We start from the raw sequence: 17611 nt of genomic DNA on the forward strand, positions 1-17611 counted from the left end.
TGGGCCTTTTGATTCCTTTTTTTCCCCACCGTGAAAACTTGTCACCATAGGAATCCATTTTAACAGAATGACTTCAAGCTGCAGCGAGGAAACTACAAACTTTTAACAGCTGCCTTTCAAGCCTGCAGGGGGGATGGCAAGAGTTTGATAGTGAAAAGAGCAGTGGACTTTAGAGGCTTGCTTTACATCGTATATTTCTAATAAAAGTGAAAACATATCACACGAAAGTGAATGACAAGCGTTAAATGAAACAATGTAGCAGATAAGAAAATGTTTTGAATATAACTTCATTTTCAGTATATGAATACAACGTAATACTGTCAGCTGTTGTGTTGCTGTGATTACTGTAAAGTGTAGCGCACGTCCTCAGCTGTACTCTGAATTCAAAAACAGCTTTGTCACAATTCCTGTACTCCTTGCACCACACAGGTACAGGGATGCTGTTATTTTTAGAATTTTAATGTTTAACCTAACAAAGACCAATGGCCGAACATAATTAATGAATATGGGAATCTTAAGAGCAGCAGCTAAGGCTTATACACAAACTGGAAACCACATTACACATCCATGACAATCAAAGTCTAAAGAAGAAATAACTGAATTATGGCACTTCTAAGTGAATAATTTTAGTTTCAACATCTACATTCCCCTTTACAGTCAGTACTATAGTGCTGTAGTACTATACTTGTACTACAGCTGTACTACTTCTGTTCATTTGAACACCCTGATTTACATCATTTAACTGTATTCACAAAGAACGGTACATTACAATTTACATTCCATTTCCTGTATTTTTACAGCTATTTGTTTCAGTGCCTGACTTTCACCTTTTAGAAACTATCATATTATTTATTGTATATAATTGAGAGAGTTGTTAAAGTGAGGCAGTTTAGTTCACAAAGAGCTTGTTGACAGAAAATCTAATCCAGGAGACAAGCAAAAGCTTCCAAACAGCACCCACTGCAGAAACACTTGTACCTTTAATTACATAACATCACAACTCCTGTCAATAAGATAGAGACGGTTCTATATTCACTTGTTACACATATTGCAAGTCTCAAAAGCAAGCTGTGGTCAACACATTGTCATCTATTTAAAACTACAATGATTCCTCCTACTCAGTGGCTGACTCCCATCAATCTTAAACGTGACACACCACAGCCCATACGTCAACACATCACATATGGAAACTGAGTTATCCTCGGAGAGAGAATGCAATCTGTTGCAGACGCTCTTAACATTGTGTATATTCCACAGAAGTCTTCAAACAAGCTGTGGATGGCTAATGAATGAGCTAATGTAAACTAAAGTGCCCTTTCCCTCGGGCCCTCTGTATCTCTTGCAGTCTTTTTCTTCATCTCCTCTTTCTTGACTTTCATCCAGAGTGGCCTATCTTTCTTTTCTAATTTCACATCTCTTTACTTTGTTCCAATCCTTTCCTCTTCCCTATGTCCTTTTTCAACCCACCCACATCCTGGTGGGTTCAGTGAGTTGGAGTATCTCCCCAAAGTATTAACAGTGGTTCCATGTGAGCCTCTGGAATTTCCTTTATACTGTGTGCAGCAGGTCCTGCTCTCCTCCTGAAGGATCCCATGGACTTGTTTGCTTCTGTATACATCTTACAATGATCATGGCAGCATTAATGAAAAGGGAAAGATTGGAGAAGGTCTGAGAGGATGTGGGTGACGTAGTTAGACAAAAAACTCTCATGTCGGCCAATTGTGTGACTCACTATTATCAGGGTTCAGTGAGCTTGACCTCCACTCATACACACTGAGATGTGGACACACACAGAAACACTGGGATATATGCACAAACGAAATAACACTGAAGCTAGAAAGTTATAAACACGAGTATTAATTTGCTAAAGCAAACAAACAGAAAACATATTAACGTGCAAAGTTTTGGAAATGATTACAGATAATTTCTTCTTCCTTTCAAATTTGGAAAAAATGATTGCATCCACTTCAATATGAGCAAGCTTACTAAAAAATCCACCTGTTTCTTGGCGGTAGTTGCAGAGATATGCGCTAAATATATTCATACTGTCATACAGAATATTTGAATTTTCACAATGTCCTTGATGCACTCAGCCATTTATAAGAAAATACATCCATATGAAAATGTTTTATTGCTTCTCTCTTTATGTCAGTGAATAGCCACAGCCACACAGATCCAAAATGACACATGGAACCAAGAAAATAGCTGCATGGTGAACATCATGTACACAAATACCCTGCTATTTAAAAATAAAATATCGGTGTAAAAGCCCTCAAACAGACAATGACAAGGACATTCAGCAAGCTGGCAGACTTTCACTTCAGCTCCTGGTAAAACGCCAATCAATTTATCGCTGCTGAGCCCTTGAATCTGTTTATTTTATCTCCAGCAAGGACATGACAACTCAGATTATCTGGAGAATAAACACTGTCACTGTGGTTCATTTCAATAAAACCTGATGAACTTGGGTGGCTATAAAGAACTGATTTCATTCTTGTGGTGACAGCACTGGCTCTTATTTATTAAATCTTTAGCTGTCTGAGTTTCTGCTCCGAGACAAATGATGCAAACTGTAGAATTCCTACGCTCAAAGGACAATTTTTCATGCAGACAAACTAAAATGAACTCTAGGGATGCATGAACTACAAAGTACCCCAGCATAGACAATGTTAATCCTCTCACCATGCTGAGATTCATGGTGATGTACCTCCCCCAGACACATGAAATAAACAGAGTTATAATTTATGACATTCCCCTTCAAGAAAGGAGAGTGACCTGGGTCAGATCAGTGTTTGGGCATTGCTGTCATTCCACACGTGCTCCCTTTTGAGTCACCGGCACTCTGACATGAATAAATGAGTGTGTGAGATGTGCATCCAGCTCTGCATGCCAGTTGTATCCATCTGTACGCATGTACACATATGAACTCTATACACGTGCGTCTTTGGAAATATGGTGCTGGAATCCAGCACGCTGAAAATAAACTACAGGATTAACAAACAAGAGAGGTAATCTATCCATGTGCTGCTGTGTTGGAGAATACTCTCCCCTCTGCTTTCCTGTCTGCAGCGGGAACAGAACTCTGTGACTTCTCGGTGAACTATTCAACATCACCCCAACCTCGTGTGTGAGGACACAACATCCAGGGTTTGGTTGGGAGAAGCTCAGGCCCAGGAAGGAAGCTTGTCCTCTGGAGAGTCACCCTTCGGAGTCAAGGATCTGGAGTTCACTAGCCTGTTAAATTCAACACTCTCCAGCAGAAGGTTGAGGAATGAGCAGAATCTAAAGGCAAAGATGCATTCTGCAAGAATGTTAAAACATTTGTTTCTTGAGCTCATCAATCATATTCAGTACAAAGTTGTTAGTGTTAACTAAAGTACAATAAATCACTGTAATACTACCATGACAACTTATCTTTGACTGGTTTGATCATTTAAAATAAAATAACAAGTCTGGCTTCTGAGAATGAAAAGCTAAAAACAGTTTGCTCTCATGCTCACTATGACAATGTTAACATGCTGATGTTTGCCAGATGGACTATTTAGTTTATCAGTGTTGAGCATAATAACATTTACTTATTGCCATTAAACATGGTGTATGTAGGCTGATGGAAATGCCAACAGTGTTTTTTGTAAAACTGTTTCAATCTAGACCTACAAGATGGGTCAACCCACGTCACAGTTTTTAGTACAGCCTTGTTGTTGCTTGTTTACATGCTGCCCCCTAGTGGACAATTGTATGTTTGCTAAGGACATGGATATGTTGCTTTTACAAGTACAGAGTGGGCCATTTATATGGATACACCGTAATAAAATGGGAATGGTTGGTGATATTAAAGTCCTGTTTATGGCACCAGTTATGTGATGTGGGGGCAAACTCTTCAAGATGGCCAAAGTCGGCCATCTTGGATAAAACTTTGTTTTTCAATAGGAAGTGGGCCATGTGACACATCAAACTTATTGGTAATGTCACAAGAAAGACAAGTGCTTGGTTTCAACGTAACTTTATTCTTTCATGAGTTATTTACAAGTTTCTCTTTGTTCACAGCCATTGACATGTCGAAGACGTTAACACGTGAGGAGCGGATCGAAATTGTGTTGATATCTGGTGAACGCAGCAACCGGGTCATTGCAGCAGATTTCAATGCAAGTACGAGACCACCCATCTCCCATGCTGTTAGCAAACTGTTGCTAAGTTTCGTGAAACTGGTTCAGTGTTGGCCAAGAAAACTGTCACTAATGAAGAAACATCAGTGGCTGTCCTAGCTTCATTCAGCAAGAGCCCACAGCGTAGCACTCGCCGCATGTCACTGAGAGTGTTGCTTTACAAACTCCAGCTACTACTGCAGCATCTCAACGAGGATGACCCAGATCGGCGCACAGAATTTGCAGAATGGGCAAAAAAAAAAAATTGGAACAGGACCCTCAACAGAAGATTTTGTTCAGTGATGAGGCAAACTTTTATGTGAATGGTGAAGTTGGTGTGGTATATGGGGTACAACGATAGTGGGTCCATTCTTCATCAATGGAAACCTCAAGGCCACTGGATATTTGAAATTGCTACATGATGATGTGTTTCCTCTTTATGCACTGAAGCTGGCACGTTCCCTGAGTTTTCCAGCAAGATGGTGCACCACCACATTATGGGTGCCAGGTCCGAGCATTCCTAGATGAACAGTTTCCTGGAAAGTGGATTGGTCGTCGTGGGCCAGTTGAATGGAAGGTCTCCCGATCTGACCCCTTAGACTTTTATCTTTGGGGTCATCTGAAGGCAATTGTCTATGGTGTGAAGATACAGATGTGCAGCACCTGAAACTACGGATATGGATGCCTGATTATTTCTCCTCCAGTTTGCTCAGCGTGTGAAGAGTGGGAGAAGAGGGTTGTTTTCAATTGTTTGACATTTATAAGTGGTGAAGTAAATAACTCATGAAAGAATAAAGTTATGTTGAAACCAAGCACACCATTAAGGTTCTGTACCAATAATGATGTGAACCTTCCTTTGAAAAAAACAGAACCATCTGCTCATGTGAATATCAAACCAAACGGTGTACAAGACAGAAGTGCAATCCAGCCTTATATTGATTATTTCTTCTAGTTTGCTCATTATAAGTTGTTTTCATTGTTTGAAACAAGTGAAGATACTAAGGTCAAATGTAACTTAAGGTTCTGTATATGATGAACCGTTTAAACAGAACATCTGCTCGGAAGAAAAAACAAAACAAGACATTTTCAAAGACAACCTTTAATATAAAAACAGCGCGAGTGTCGCTGGAAACATTTGTTCACAAATAACTAGAGAAGGTGTGTTTTGCAACCTTTACAAAGTCGAAACAACCAGAAACCTTTGGTTTTGAAATTAAAACGTGAAACGTGAATATTTGTGCATATCCTGCTGAGGGATTTCACATGAACCACAGTGCACATACACACACACACACACACACGCACACACTTCAAGACAAGTTGTAAATGATGCGGAAGTTGCAAAATAGCATATTAACATAAATTACAAGCATTTGTTAATAATCGTACTTTTAAATACAATACAATTAACTCAACGACCTCCTATAAACAATGATTTTCTCCAGGATTCTTAAAGAATTTCAGTATTTCTATTTTTAAAATACTAAAATTCCTCACCAAAAGTGGGAACACTTAAATTGTACCAGGTGATAGATAGTCATGGATTCAGTAGAACTATTAGAAAAAAATATCTGTACCCCTTTGACGGAAATTTAACTGAAACTGAAATTGGGACAGTTCTATGTGTTGTTTTTACTGTTTTCCTTCAGGTTCTGTGATTCAAGCACAAATCCAAAATAAATTAACAAATGCAACATTAAAATGCCAAGTCTCTGCTTTAAGTCACGATGAGTTTTGAATGGCTTTGCATCAGTAGTGAACGTGTTTTTTGGAAGACAGAGACGTGAACCCTTCCACAGCCAGAGATCTGGTTGGAGAGACACACAAAATAGATGGACAAGCAAATGGTCACATGTGACCTTTTAGATTAAGGTAAAGTTTTCTGTCAGTACATAGAAGAAAATGATAAAAGAGATACTAAAGGTGGTTGATTTGCCAAAGTCAAAGGTTAGGTATCACAGGTGAATAAATCTTTGTGATGACTGGAAAATCATTTGCACTTCAAAGCTCCACTTCATGGCAATACTCTCAAGGAAGTATGTGGACATGTTTCCTTGTCAGTGTTCAAAGTTTTTCTCTAGGCTGTCCTTGATTTGATAATCCAGCTGAGCTCTATTCCTCTTACTGAAGATTAGACTAAAGGCAGGAGGACCCATGACAATTAACAGCTTATAGGGCAGGGCTGTAGCCAAGGAGAGCACCACCAGGGATGAAACAAGTGTCGACTGATGTTTATAGGTTAATGGCTTCATTAACTTCTCCACGGATGTTTAATATTCGTGCATATCTGTCCAAAGAATTCTGAACCTATAAACTTTGGGTAATATGTACTCAAATCTTGCACACAGTCCTTTAACGTGTTACTATAAAGGCACTTTTGTAGCTGAGACTTTGTATTTTAATGAAACATTTATTATTTTAGAACAAATAAAGTGTCTACTTAACTGTCATGAAAAATCCCACAGCAGCTTGCACTAGGGCCAGTTTACATTGATTAGGTTGAGTCTTTACACTTGAGATTGTCATTTAAAAAATGTGTTTGTTTGTTCTGGTTCCAGGTTGCAGTGTCAGCTCTTTGCATGTTACAGTGAGGTTTCCTTGGAAGGTTCCTTGGCTTCCAGCACAACAGGCTTGAAAGACAAGATCTCTGTGAAGGTGTGACCTAAAGAAAGCAGTACAGCAGGATATTAAACAATAGCACGTAGCTCACACTTTCCACCTCCTTTTGCCTCTGTCCATCTGAAATTACAACCTCAATACTTTCTTAGATATCCATTAGTCCATCAGCCCCCAACCACCCCCAACGCCCCTTCATTCTTACGTTTCCACTGGTCCAAAGTCAGCTCTGCATTGTCTAGTGAGTGATCATATGGCTGTGCTTCCGTCTCCTCGTCTGGGTCTCTAAACTCAGTGAAGTAAGGCAGCGTGAGAGCTTCTGCAGCAGTTACCCGTTTTTCTGGATCCAGCAATAACATTCGCTCCAGCACTGACACGGCTGAGTGAGAATGATGACAACAGAAAATCCATTTGGAGTTTGTTTACCAAAATGAAAACACATCAAATTAAAGGCCTGAGTATGTAATACCTTGTGGATTACTTGTGGAAAACACTTTCTGAAAGTCTTTCTTTTCCACTTTTCCAAGGCTTTTGAGGTAGCATTTTGCCTAAGAGGAGACAGAGAGGACAACGAATAGGGATAAAAATATGATAATTGCACATTAGGTATGTGTTTATTAACTGAATACTGTACCAATAAATTCCAACAAAGTACTCATATCTGCCTCCGGTTCCTAAAATGTCATTGTTTCAAACACAACTGAGTGCCACAACAATCTTTAGGACCACAACGTTACACATTTTTTGAACTCACATCCTCAGAGTCTAGTTTTGATATAAATTCCTGTGATGGTGTTCCTATGAGCTTCATGATCTCAGTCAGCTGATCTAAGTCTGAAGAAGAGGTGTTAAGGCTCAAATAAGAATCAAATAAGTATAATAAAAAAGATATTAGGTTAAACAAAAGCAACATCTTTGTTTTATAACTGTTTAAAGCCTGTGGGTCAACAAGGTGAAAGGATACGGTCACTGCCTTTAAAAAGAGGTTTTCCTTGCAGCATCTCTGCCATGATGCAGCCCACTGACCAAATGTCCACTGAGAAAGAAGAAATAAAAAGCAGAGTTGATAAAACACCACACATTTAGTAATCCATTCTAAAACAAAGTGCTACAACCGCCCCACCTAGTGGATAATAACTGAGACAAAACCGGACTCAACGGTAAAACTCACTTTGATCGAGTAGGACATAGCAGGAAAATATAAATGAAAAATAAAGATAATTTTCATTTTAAAAAGATATTCTCAGCAGTTGTGGCCACTTTCTTACCTCACCTAACTGACCTCTTCTTTTTGTACAATAACTTTAGCATATTTTAATTCATACTTCTCAATTTAATTTAATTTAATTTAATTTATTGTGTGAATTCACAACAACAGTCACCTCAAGACACTTTAAATTTTAAGATAAAGATGCTACAACATTAGAGGGAAAACCACCACAATCAGACGATCCCCTGAGAGCGAGCACTGGGACAGACAGTGGGACAGACAAATCTTTCTTTTGTTCACTAAGATTTATTCTATAACCAGCTGAGCATCAATATCACAGGATATCTCACATTTTTAAAAATTGTAATGTGTAAGTGTTTAACTTGGATGTTTAGTCTGTTTTCTGATAATTAACCACAGAAAACTTAAATAGGTCTACTTTCTGTAAACATTCATGGCTTATGTCATAATATGAAAGTACTTGTACTCTTTTTGGATCCTTCTGTGTTTGTTTGAGAACCCCAACATCTATTTCTCAAATATATCACTATATCCATCCACTGTCATAGACAGCAGTCACAAAGGGACCGGTGTTAACTGCTAATACTGCTCATGTTGTCGCAGTTATATTGCCATTCTTGACGACCGTCTCGACAACATGAACATTTTCAGCTGGGGCTCATGAACTGGAGAATAGCTGTCATTTCTGCAGGACTGTCTTACTGGATCCTAAAACTTGCCCTTTTCTTTTTTGCTATGAACATCATTGGGTCAAACTCTGAACTGAGAGGAGATGTGCTGTGTTCAAAGGGTTGCCGTAGGGTCAGGATGTGATTGCTGTTGTAAATGTTAGTTATAAACTGGGTCTGGGTGCAAGTTTTTAATCATTGCTCCAAGTCTGTCACATAAACCTTTTTGACAGCAGCTCATCTTCTGACACATATCATTTGTGAAAGTAACAGGACACAAAGCTTGCTGGATGTTGACTCTTTATATTATATTCCTATCTGGACTAAGCTTTACACCCTCATGATGATCAGACAGAAAAGTCCTTTTTTCACAAGATTTTGATGTATGGAGACTGGGCATGTTGCTTATGACCAAACTCAGAGAGTTGCACAGTTGCAAAGCACACATTTTAGAATATTGCATACATGAATAGTGCTTGTTTGGTCAGTGTAACATTGGTTTAATTTCACTAAAAAGTATATAAAATAAAAAAATTGGTAAGTATGAAAAAAAAGATTACATTAAAAAATATTTTGAGACAGAAGGAATCACAGGTCAGAAGATGAGCCTGGCATCAGAATAGAGGCATAAAGGAGACCTTAACTTGATCTGACCACCCACCTATCCCATATGGTCCTTGAAAATTTACCCAAAACTAGCTTTGTGAAGTTTAACGAATTAGCAGAAAACAGATCAAACATTTAGGGTACAAAGACTCGGTGCTCTCTATGTCCTGCCAATTGAATTGTTGCACTTTTGCCTTTGAACATTTAATGGGACTATCTTCTGTCCAGGAGTTACAAGAGCTCAAAAAATACTGGAAAAATAAGAGAACATAAAATTTCAACACACCCCACGTACTCTGAAAAGGAGGGATTCATTGATTTTTAATGGAATGACCCAGCAGCAAAAATCCCACACTTTAGGGTTAATTTAAAATTAAAGCTAGACAAACTCTTTGCCATGTTTTCCCTACAGCTAATATTCTCCACCTACAAGCATCGGGCACTGTTCAAAGGAACATCTAGGAAATGGAGTTAAGCACACAGTGAGTAGAACAACCACTTTGTGCTATTAATGATTTGGTGCTAATGGGGAGCATTGAACTTGACACACAGAGAGAAAGATCACAGTAAGAGTGCTTTTTTTTTTCGCCCCTGAATGAGCTCTACATTACCCGTCTGAGTGTAGTGCATCCAGTTCAGGATCACCTCTGGGGCTCTGTACCAGCGAGTTACTACGTACCCCGTCATCTCACTGTCTGCCTGCCTGGCTAAGCCAAAGTCCAAGATCTGCAAACAAACATTAAAGTAAAATTAACATTAAAGTCCGAATAGAGACTTAATATAAAAATATACAAACGTCAATGAAATTCTGTCCCGTGCAGTTATCAGTGTTATTACAGAACTCAGTTTTGACAGTGCACGCAAATAAAACAAATAAAAACTGAGACATGATTGTTTTTTTATCAGGGTGTGTTCGTGTGTACCTTGAGCTCGCAGTCTTGGTTGATAGCGAGATTTCCTGGTTTGAGGTCCTGCAAATGTTGACATTAAAGACAAGCAACGCCACACCATAGTAGGAGGAGAAACACCAACAACCATTTATCTTAATATTTTTCACATATTTCACATATATGTATGGTGAAAAATACATATTAAAGAGAGCCTACCCTGTGAATGATACCAGCAGAATGGATATACTGTAATAAAGGAATGCAACAAGCTGAATATTTAAACATAGTAATAATGGGCTGGCAGCTGATCAAAGCAGAGCTCCTTACCTTAAGCCCTTTAAGCATCTGATAAACCAAATATTGAATTTTTTCTTCTGAGAGCTTCTGCATCTTCATCAGCTTCCCCAGATCTGTCCCCATGAAGGGCATCACCAGATAACTTGGAAAATAACAAAAATCATGATTTTAAACTTTACAAATGCCCTTGAGGTTTTGCACAGAACACAGTTTTAATATCTCCATGTTTCTGTCAGAGTGGCAGAAAAGGTACTTACAAATCACGAAATCTGTCCAGAGAGAGGTCAGCTGTAAACACATCTAACAGGCCAATCACCTGCATCAGGAGGAAATGACATCAAATCAATGTTTTACATGTGTCTATAAAGAAACTAGTTTGCTCATTTTAACATGTTTGGACTTTTTTATGCTCACATTTTCATGTTTCATGTGTTTGAGAAGCCTCAGCTCCCTGTAGGCCCGTTTTGCAAAGATGTCAGACTGGAACGGTCTGTAGAGCTTCTTGATTGCCACCTTTGCTCCTGTTCTTGAGTCTACTGCAGAGCTGAAGGAGATATAAACACAATATTGTGCAAAGGTTTCGAGACAACTTGCATTTTTGAAATATTTTGCTAGGAAAATTGGAAACAGATGATTTATTGAAACGTACAAACATAAATGAAAATATGTGAATTTGTGAAATTCTAACAAGCTTAAAAGTCAATATTTTGTATGACTGCTTTTATTCTTCAACACAGCCTGAAGTTTCTTAGGCAAGCTTTCTTTTCATTTCTTTAAGCTTCAGGAATAGTTCTGCTTCTTCAAGGACATTCAAAACTCTTCTTTGTTGGCTCTTTGTCAAGATGATCCCTGCACGTAATGTTAAGGATCAGACCCTGCAGAGGACAATCCATGACTGATAGTTTTCCATTGTCTGTTGGGTGTTTTTCTATCCAGGTATACTTTTACTACATTAGCAGTGTTTTTGGAATCACTGACATGCTGAAAAATGAAGCCACTGGCAATCCGATGCTTTCCAGACGCTTTCCACGGTGGATCAAAATCATTTTTGCATTCATAATTCCATCAGTTTTGACATGAATAGAACCTCAAACTCAAGTACACTGTGTTATACACTGTAGACAAATCTGTCTTTCAAAACAAACCAAAACTTTAAACATTCTTATTCATCGCTCCGTAGGACCTGTTACCACTCATTTTCAGTGTAGTTTGGCATACTTTGGCCTTTCTCCCTGTTTTCTTTCCTTAACAATGACTTCCTGACAGCCATCCTTTCACTAAGACCATTTCTGATGAGGCTTCAGCAAGTAGTAAATGGATTAACTGAAGTGCCAGATGCATCTCTCGAGTCCTGTGTCAGGCGTTTGCTGGATTTTTTCGAGTTTCTTAAGGACATGACTTTCAGATACTGCTCATGTGTTATAGACAGTTTTTTAAGCTGGCCACTTATTCTTTTCCAGTTTGTTTATTTTTAAAGCACACACTGTTCATCAAACCAACATGGGCCAAGCTTCTACCTAATAGCTTTTTGGGAATTACCTTGTTGGTGCAAAAATATTATTTCATTCTTGTTATATTTGGGATTTTACTTAGATTCAGCTAAATAGAAACAGAAATAGAAACAAATTATTTGTTTTTGTGATGGGCCACTAGTATCAAAGCACCTAAAGGTAGAGTCTAAAATCAGTTCTTTGTTAAGTTGTTTGTTACACAACAGTGGTTAATCACTCGACATTGGTGCCTCCTTTTATGCTTGAATGATTCATAGGTCAACATTCCTCTGAAAATGGTCAGATTCAAGGAATAGACTTACAATTAGTGAAAAAGCAGCCAATGTCTAATTAATTTATAAAGACCTTCAGTAAGCCTGGATAACTGATGCCAGAGAGCATTTAAAAATATTAAAGAAAGTCTGGTTTCTTGGAAGCAAAGATTTCAAGATATCTGCACTGCACTATACATATGCCATGGCCTGAGACAAATTTTAAAAATAGCCCATTATTATTTCCTGTATGAGGAAATCTAGACAAGGAACATCCCTGGTTAGGCTGTGTAACCTAAAGTTGTTTCCTTATCTTCGGTTGAGGAATTGTGTTTGTTAGTCCAAAACTGTGTTTACAGGTAAACACCTACTTGCTCTGACGTGGCTCGGCAGTGATCTCTGGCTGGAACGGAGCTGTTCATGTGTTATTATGTTGTATTCAGTCGGTCAGTGTCCGCCCAAGACGTTAATCATTGATAACAAAGGGTCCGCATGCTGCGAGACGCACAAAGGTGCCTGAAAAGCAGCTTTTTACTATCGTGCTTTTATTAAACTTGGCTCAGCTTTGCCATTTCACACGCAAATGTGCTGCTCATAATGAAGCTCTGTTGCTGTCAGGGTGATTATGTAGAACGCAAGTAGTGTTGCTGCAAGCGTCTCCATCATATCAGGAAGTGAAGCAGCATGTGTTCAGCGGAGCGCAGATACTTTTTCTTTTGTTTGACTGTGGCACAGTGCAGCCGTCTGTATGGCACCATCTGTTCCGTCGCTCTCTTTGTTTCACCGCTCCACATCAACCAGCAGTGCTGTCGGCTAATAGTTTCTTCCAATTTCTTAAGGTTTCACTTACCATACCGTCCCGTACGCTCCGGTCCCCACCTGCTTCAGATCCCGGTACCGCTCCGGCACTTCCCATGATGTTTTGTTAATTTCCAGGCGGTGATAGCCCGGTCTGATTCGCGTATTCATCTTATCTATTAAAAACTCAATAGGCAGTACAGCACAAGCCCCTTTTAAACTTGTTTTGGCTCTTCCGGCGTTACGATCTCATTGTCCCAGATCCCACCTATGCGCTCACCCGCGATCATTGCGCAGCTGTACTCAGGGCGCACCCTGAGGTCGCTAAAAGCCACTCCCGAGTCCTGCTGTAGTAGGCCTACAATTAAAGGTGAACAAGAGAAGGCAACGTAAGTGAAACGAGCACATACCGAAGAAAGAAACGCTTTAAATGCGTAAAACTTGTTTAGCAACCTAAGAATATGATTTAATTTTATAAATACATAAACGAGTGACAAATTAAAGAAAAAACTACAACCTTGACTAAAAACGACATAAAAATTGTTCAGAGTAAACATCTTCATGATGAGGTATTTCTGTTCAAATAGGGGTAGACAATGCCTCAACTGATAGGACAGATGGAGTCACTCATTGGTTTAACGAGTAAGAAATTGGCGTGAAACGTGCTTTGGCTTTGGCAATCCGGTTGTCTTTGTAACTTGCGTGTTTGGAACACAATTACTGTAGTCTACATTCCTTTGTGTTATTTAGGAGTAGCCTACAAAGAGCAAATGTTTCAGGCCTGTTGGAACAGGAACATTACTCAAGCCTGGAGGCACCAGCTGTGCTTTTAGAAATCCTTGAATGTGTCACCCAGGTAACAGAACAAGGAAACAAGCCTATCAAAAAACCAAACTGGAAATGTTACATGGTCACGTGTTCTTTGTGACATTTATACAGGAGGAAATTTATTATTTGGGAGATTAAGAAACAGTGACAACATTAAAATGTTACACAGACATGGACGTGGAGTTTCCTTCTGTAACTGAACTGCAGGTATGCCACAAAGTAAAAAAACAAAAAACAAAGACACAATGACTCTTGAGCACTCAGTTTACTGATTCGGTTAGAAGAGCTCAAACGGACATTTCACATAATGCATATTCACCAAAAAGGCGCAACATGTGATGAGTAGTGCTGTTGCGTATGCAGTACAATTAATACAAATCTATGAATGGCTGTGACTGTCTTTTACTCTTTGCACAAAAAAAGTTTCTTTGTGGCACATTCTACAAATAACTTCCTCTTTCTGTGTAGCCACAACCTGAAAAAAGTAAATCGCAACATCCTGTTCTCGTTTGTCCTTCACTAAACTTAGTTACTAGACAACTGAAAAAAAAGGTCAATTACATCCATGGCTCTATGAATGTCTTGACAGCTGCAAAAGAAAATGCTTTCTAATATAGGAAAACATACTGTGCGTGCTTATCTGCTTTATATTGTGCGTGTTTGTTGGCTGCGGCTTCCTAATCATGTACAGTAACACAGTTTTAGCCACAGATATAAAATCATCATAACACATTAACTCTCTCACACACATATTTTTGGTATATGTCGAGGTGACACCTCACAGCTTGTCAGAGCCAGACAGGCCACTGTAAGACTTGTTGCCTGACTCATCATTAATAGCTTATTAAACACAAACAAGACAGGAAAAAAAAAAAAAATCTGACCCGAGTTTCTGTAAATGTACTGCTTAAACTGCACAATATCACATATAAATTTTATATAAAATCTCATCCACTTATTTAAGGATGACTCAAATGTTAAACAGGGGTACAAAAAACTGTTATTATAGCTTTAAAACATATATATATATATATATATATATATATTTTAAATTTTCTATGGAATTTGTATTTTTTGTGGAAACAAACTCAACACACTGCCTGTCTGTTTTGTGCCATCCAGCTTGCCTGTGAGGTGCTGTGCCTCATGCCGACCTTCCTGAAACTGCCTGCTAAAATAACAAAGTTGTCCAGTAGCTGAAGAGTTATAAAAATGTGAAAAAAATAATAATTTTTAAACACCTTGAAACTCTCTTGTTATTTTATGCAGGAGAGATTACAGTCAAGGAAGTTACTACGAAGATCATGTGACACAGATTTCATGGGCCCAAGCTGGGGGCTTGCTGTCATAAGGCACGGGATTTCTGGCCATAGAGGTAGCTGCTTCTTGCTGTTGCTCCTCTCCTTCATCCCTTTCTCCTTCTGCACTGGTCCCACCTCCACCAACCCACGCAGGGAGCTCCAGACCTGGCTGTGAAGAGAAAGGCTTCTCCAGAACCTTGAGGACACGCTGGACCTGCAGCAAAGAGCAGAAGTGAGACCGGGTCATCACACTGAAAATGAAAAACTGAAAAGGGAATTAAGGGTAAATGAAGAACAGTCTGATCTCCAGTGAATGCTTCTAGGGAAGTTGTCCATATTTCTCTACCAAAATGTACAGCAGACAAACATGTAGTTATGTTTCTATCTAGTAAAAATTACAATCGACTAGAACCTGACCTCAGAGAAGTCCCCATTCTCAGCAGCCTCTATGGCATTCTGGGCAATGTAGTTTCTGAGTATCACGCGAGGGTTGGTGCTGTCCATCACCCTCACTCTCTCCTCCTGCACAGCCTGCACATCACTCTGGCCTTCCAGCTCACGAGCCAGACGTTTCCTGTGGCAGTGATAACACAAAACGTTCCCTCAGAGAACTGCAGCAAAGGAACAACAATCACCTCGACACACATTTCCTCTTTTTTCTGTCTGTTTGCACATTTTAAAAAAACCCAAAAGCTAATCCGGTCTATGCAGTTCCTCCTCTGCTCTCATTTTCCATGCTTTTCTTTCTCGTCCCTTGCTAATAAAACTTACTCATTCATTTTTTTTTGCCCCCGTCTCACCTATACTGAGTGATCCAGGATGTCCAGTCCTCTGCCTGTTTGGTTTTCAGCTCCTCCTGGGTGGTCTCCATCAGATCCTTTAGTTTGCTGAGTCGCTCTAACTGCCTCGCAATTGTTGCTCTGTCTGAGATCATCTGGAACAGTGTTGGGTTGCTCTGAGCCATAGAAAGCAGCATTGCCAGTTCACTGCAAATACAAAACATTACTGTTATAATTCTTATAGGCCAAAAAATAAATACGGTGGAAAAGAAAACACAGAAATAGTGCAGGCAATCTGAGAGTTTAGAGAGAAAATAAGGTACTGAGATAAAGAGTCCAGTGACTGTTTGCATCCATAGAAAGACTGGGTTACGCAAAACTCACTCTAAAGTCCATCTTTATATCTAGATTAGTCAGGGATCAACTTTCCACATAATTTGGGGCATCATAAAACGCAGAATTAAATATTTTCTTTATAATTGTTTCACTTGCTAAATAATGAGCTCAGCTATTTCTGTCTGTATTTGAGCTCCACATTCTTTCCATCAAATGTTCTCTCCAGTCTGCAGACACTCGCTGCCATTCAGGAAAAATGCATCACAGGTACCATTACCCTCCTAAATTAATTTGATAAGGATTGGGTTTCAGAAATTTTAATCAAATTTAATACTTTCAAATCCCATTTTAACAGAAAGATATCAGATTACAGGGTCCCATAAAAAAACAAAAACTAAAAAAAACAACAACAACAACACTTCAAATAAGCATTTTAGGACCAGCTTGAAAGCTATGCTGGGTAGGCAGTAGAAGGATAATAAAATTATGGCACAACAGCTGCTAACAAAGGCAAACAAGGTCAGCGATGGCAGTAATTTATTGTCCATGTTGAATTTGTTGAAGCATTTGTCTACTTCTAGGAAAATGGACATGTGATATGGATGTGAAGGATCCGGGAAGGGCATATGGTTTCTGATAACATCCAACAGACAGCAAATATGGGTATCATTTCCAAAAGTCTTCCAAAAGAAAAGAAAAAACAGTCCCACTGGGTGCAAACCAAAACAAGGTCCGAAGTGCTTCCAAAAACTCTGTCAAAGTGTTACAGTATCCCTGTTTATTTACTGCGATTCTTACTGCTTTCTGTTGATACTGGACAGATTTTAGAGTTAAAAATGTTGGATGGACAGGGATGTGACCTAAAATGATTGATAATTTTACTTTGTGTTCAGTGGTTAGTATTATCACCTCACAGGAAAAAGATTCTGTGACTGCACACCGGCTACTCCGGCTTCCTTCCACGGTACAAAGAGGTGCAGTTAGGTGAACTAGTGACTCCAAACTGGCTGCACGTAAGAATATGAGGATGAATAGTTGGCAGTCACTCTGTGTTAGCCCTGAGATAGACTGCCAACCTGCTCAGGTGACCGCTGCCTCTCGTCATGTTACATATGTTCTAGACTCCTTTGACCCTTAAGTGGATAACCAATTTTAAAAAATGAATGAATGGATTGACCGATGGGTGAATAAATGGAAACAATAATATCAATGTTTGCATCATTTTCTGCTGCCTTCAAGTGACCAAAAATATCAACAGATGCTGCTTTAAGAAACTTCATACTGATAAACTGTAAAGACATGATGTTGTTAGGGTGCCTGGGTCATTGACCCAGAGTTTTGAGTTTATTATATT

The 17611-nt window shown here is 39.1% G+C and overlaps 2 protein-coding genes across 2 annotated transcripts in view; both read right to left on the reverse strand.

Moving 5' to 3' along the window:
- Positions 1-5226: 5226 nt before the first annotated feature.
- Positions 5227-13345, reverse strand: mapk12a (mitogen-activated protein kinase 12a). The gene is made up of 12 exons (XM_031729996.2): positions 13066-13345; positions 10868-10997; positions 10711-10769; positions 10484-10595; positions 10373-10402; positions 10190-10237; positions 9878-9992; positions 7726-7797; positions 7516-7595; positions 7231-7309; positions 6967-7140; positions 5227-6807 (listed from the first exon to the last, which is right to left on the reverse strand). The coding sequence occupies exons 1-12, from the start codon at positions 13182-13184 to the stop codon at positions 6728-6730; spliced, it is 1098 nt and encodes a 365-aa protein (XP_031585856.1). The 5' UTR covers positions 13185-13345; the 3' UTR covers positions 5227-6727.
- A 579-nt stretch (positions 13346-13924) lies between these two features.
- selenoo1 (selenoprotein O1) overlaps positions 13925-17611 on the reverse strand; it is a 7217-nt gene continuing 3530 nt past the window's right edge. Inside the window, exons 7-9 of the mRNA XM_039615623.1 lie at positions 15943-16176; positions 15560-15716; positions 13925-15356 (exon numbers count right to left, since the gene is read on the reverse strand). Coding sequence (XP_039471557.1) covers positions 15144-15356; positions 15560-15716; positions 15943-16176 — 604 coding nt within the window. The 3' untranslated portion in view covers positions 13925-15143. The remainder of the gene's footprint in view (positions 15357-15559; positions 15717-15942; positions 16177-17611) is intronic.

The sequence above is a fragment of the Oreochromis aureus genome, linkage group 7, assembly GCF_013358895.1.
Source record: "Oreochromis aureus strain Israel breed Guangdong linkage group 7, ZZ_aureus, whole genome shotgun sequence".
NCBI lineage: Eukaryota > Metazoa > Chordata > Actinopteri > Cichliformes > Cichlidae > Oreochromis > Oreochromis aureus.

Bases quoted from the DNA above. Each gene is read 5' to 3' on its own strand.
- mapk12a (XM_031729996.2), bottom strand. From the start codon at position 13,184: ATGAATACGCGAATCAGACCGGGCTATCACCGCCTGGAAATTAACAAA. The intron at 10,596-10,710 runs GTAAGTACCTTT...TTATTTTCCAAG, and splicing joins CTGGACAGATTTCGTGATTT to TTATCTGGTGATGCCCTTCA. The intron at 7,798-9,877 runs GTAATGTAGAGC...CTTCTTTCTCAG, and splicing joins GATGCACTACACTCAGACGG to TGGACATTTGGTCAGTGGGC.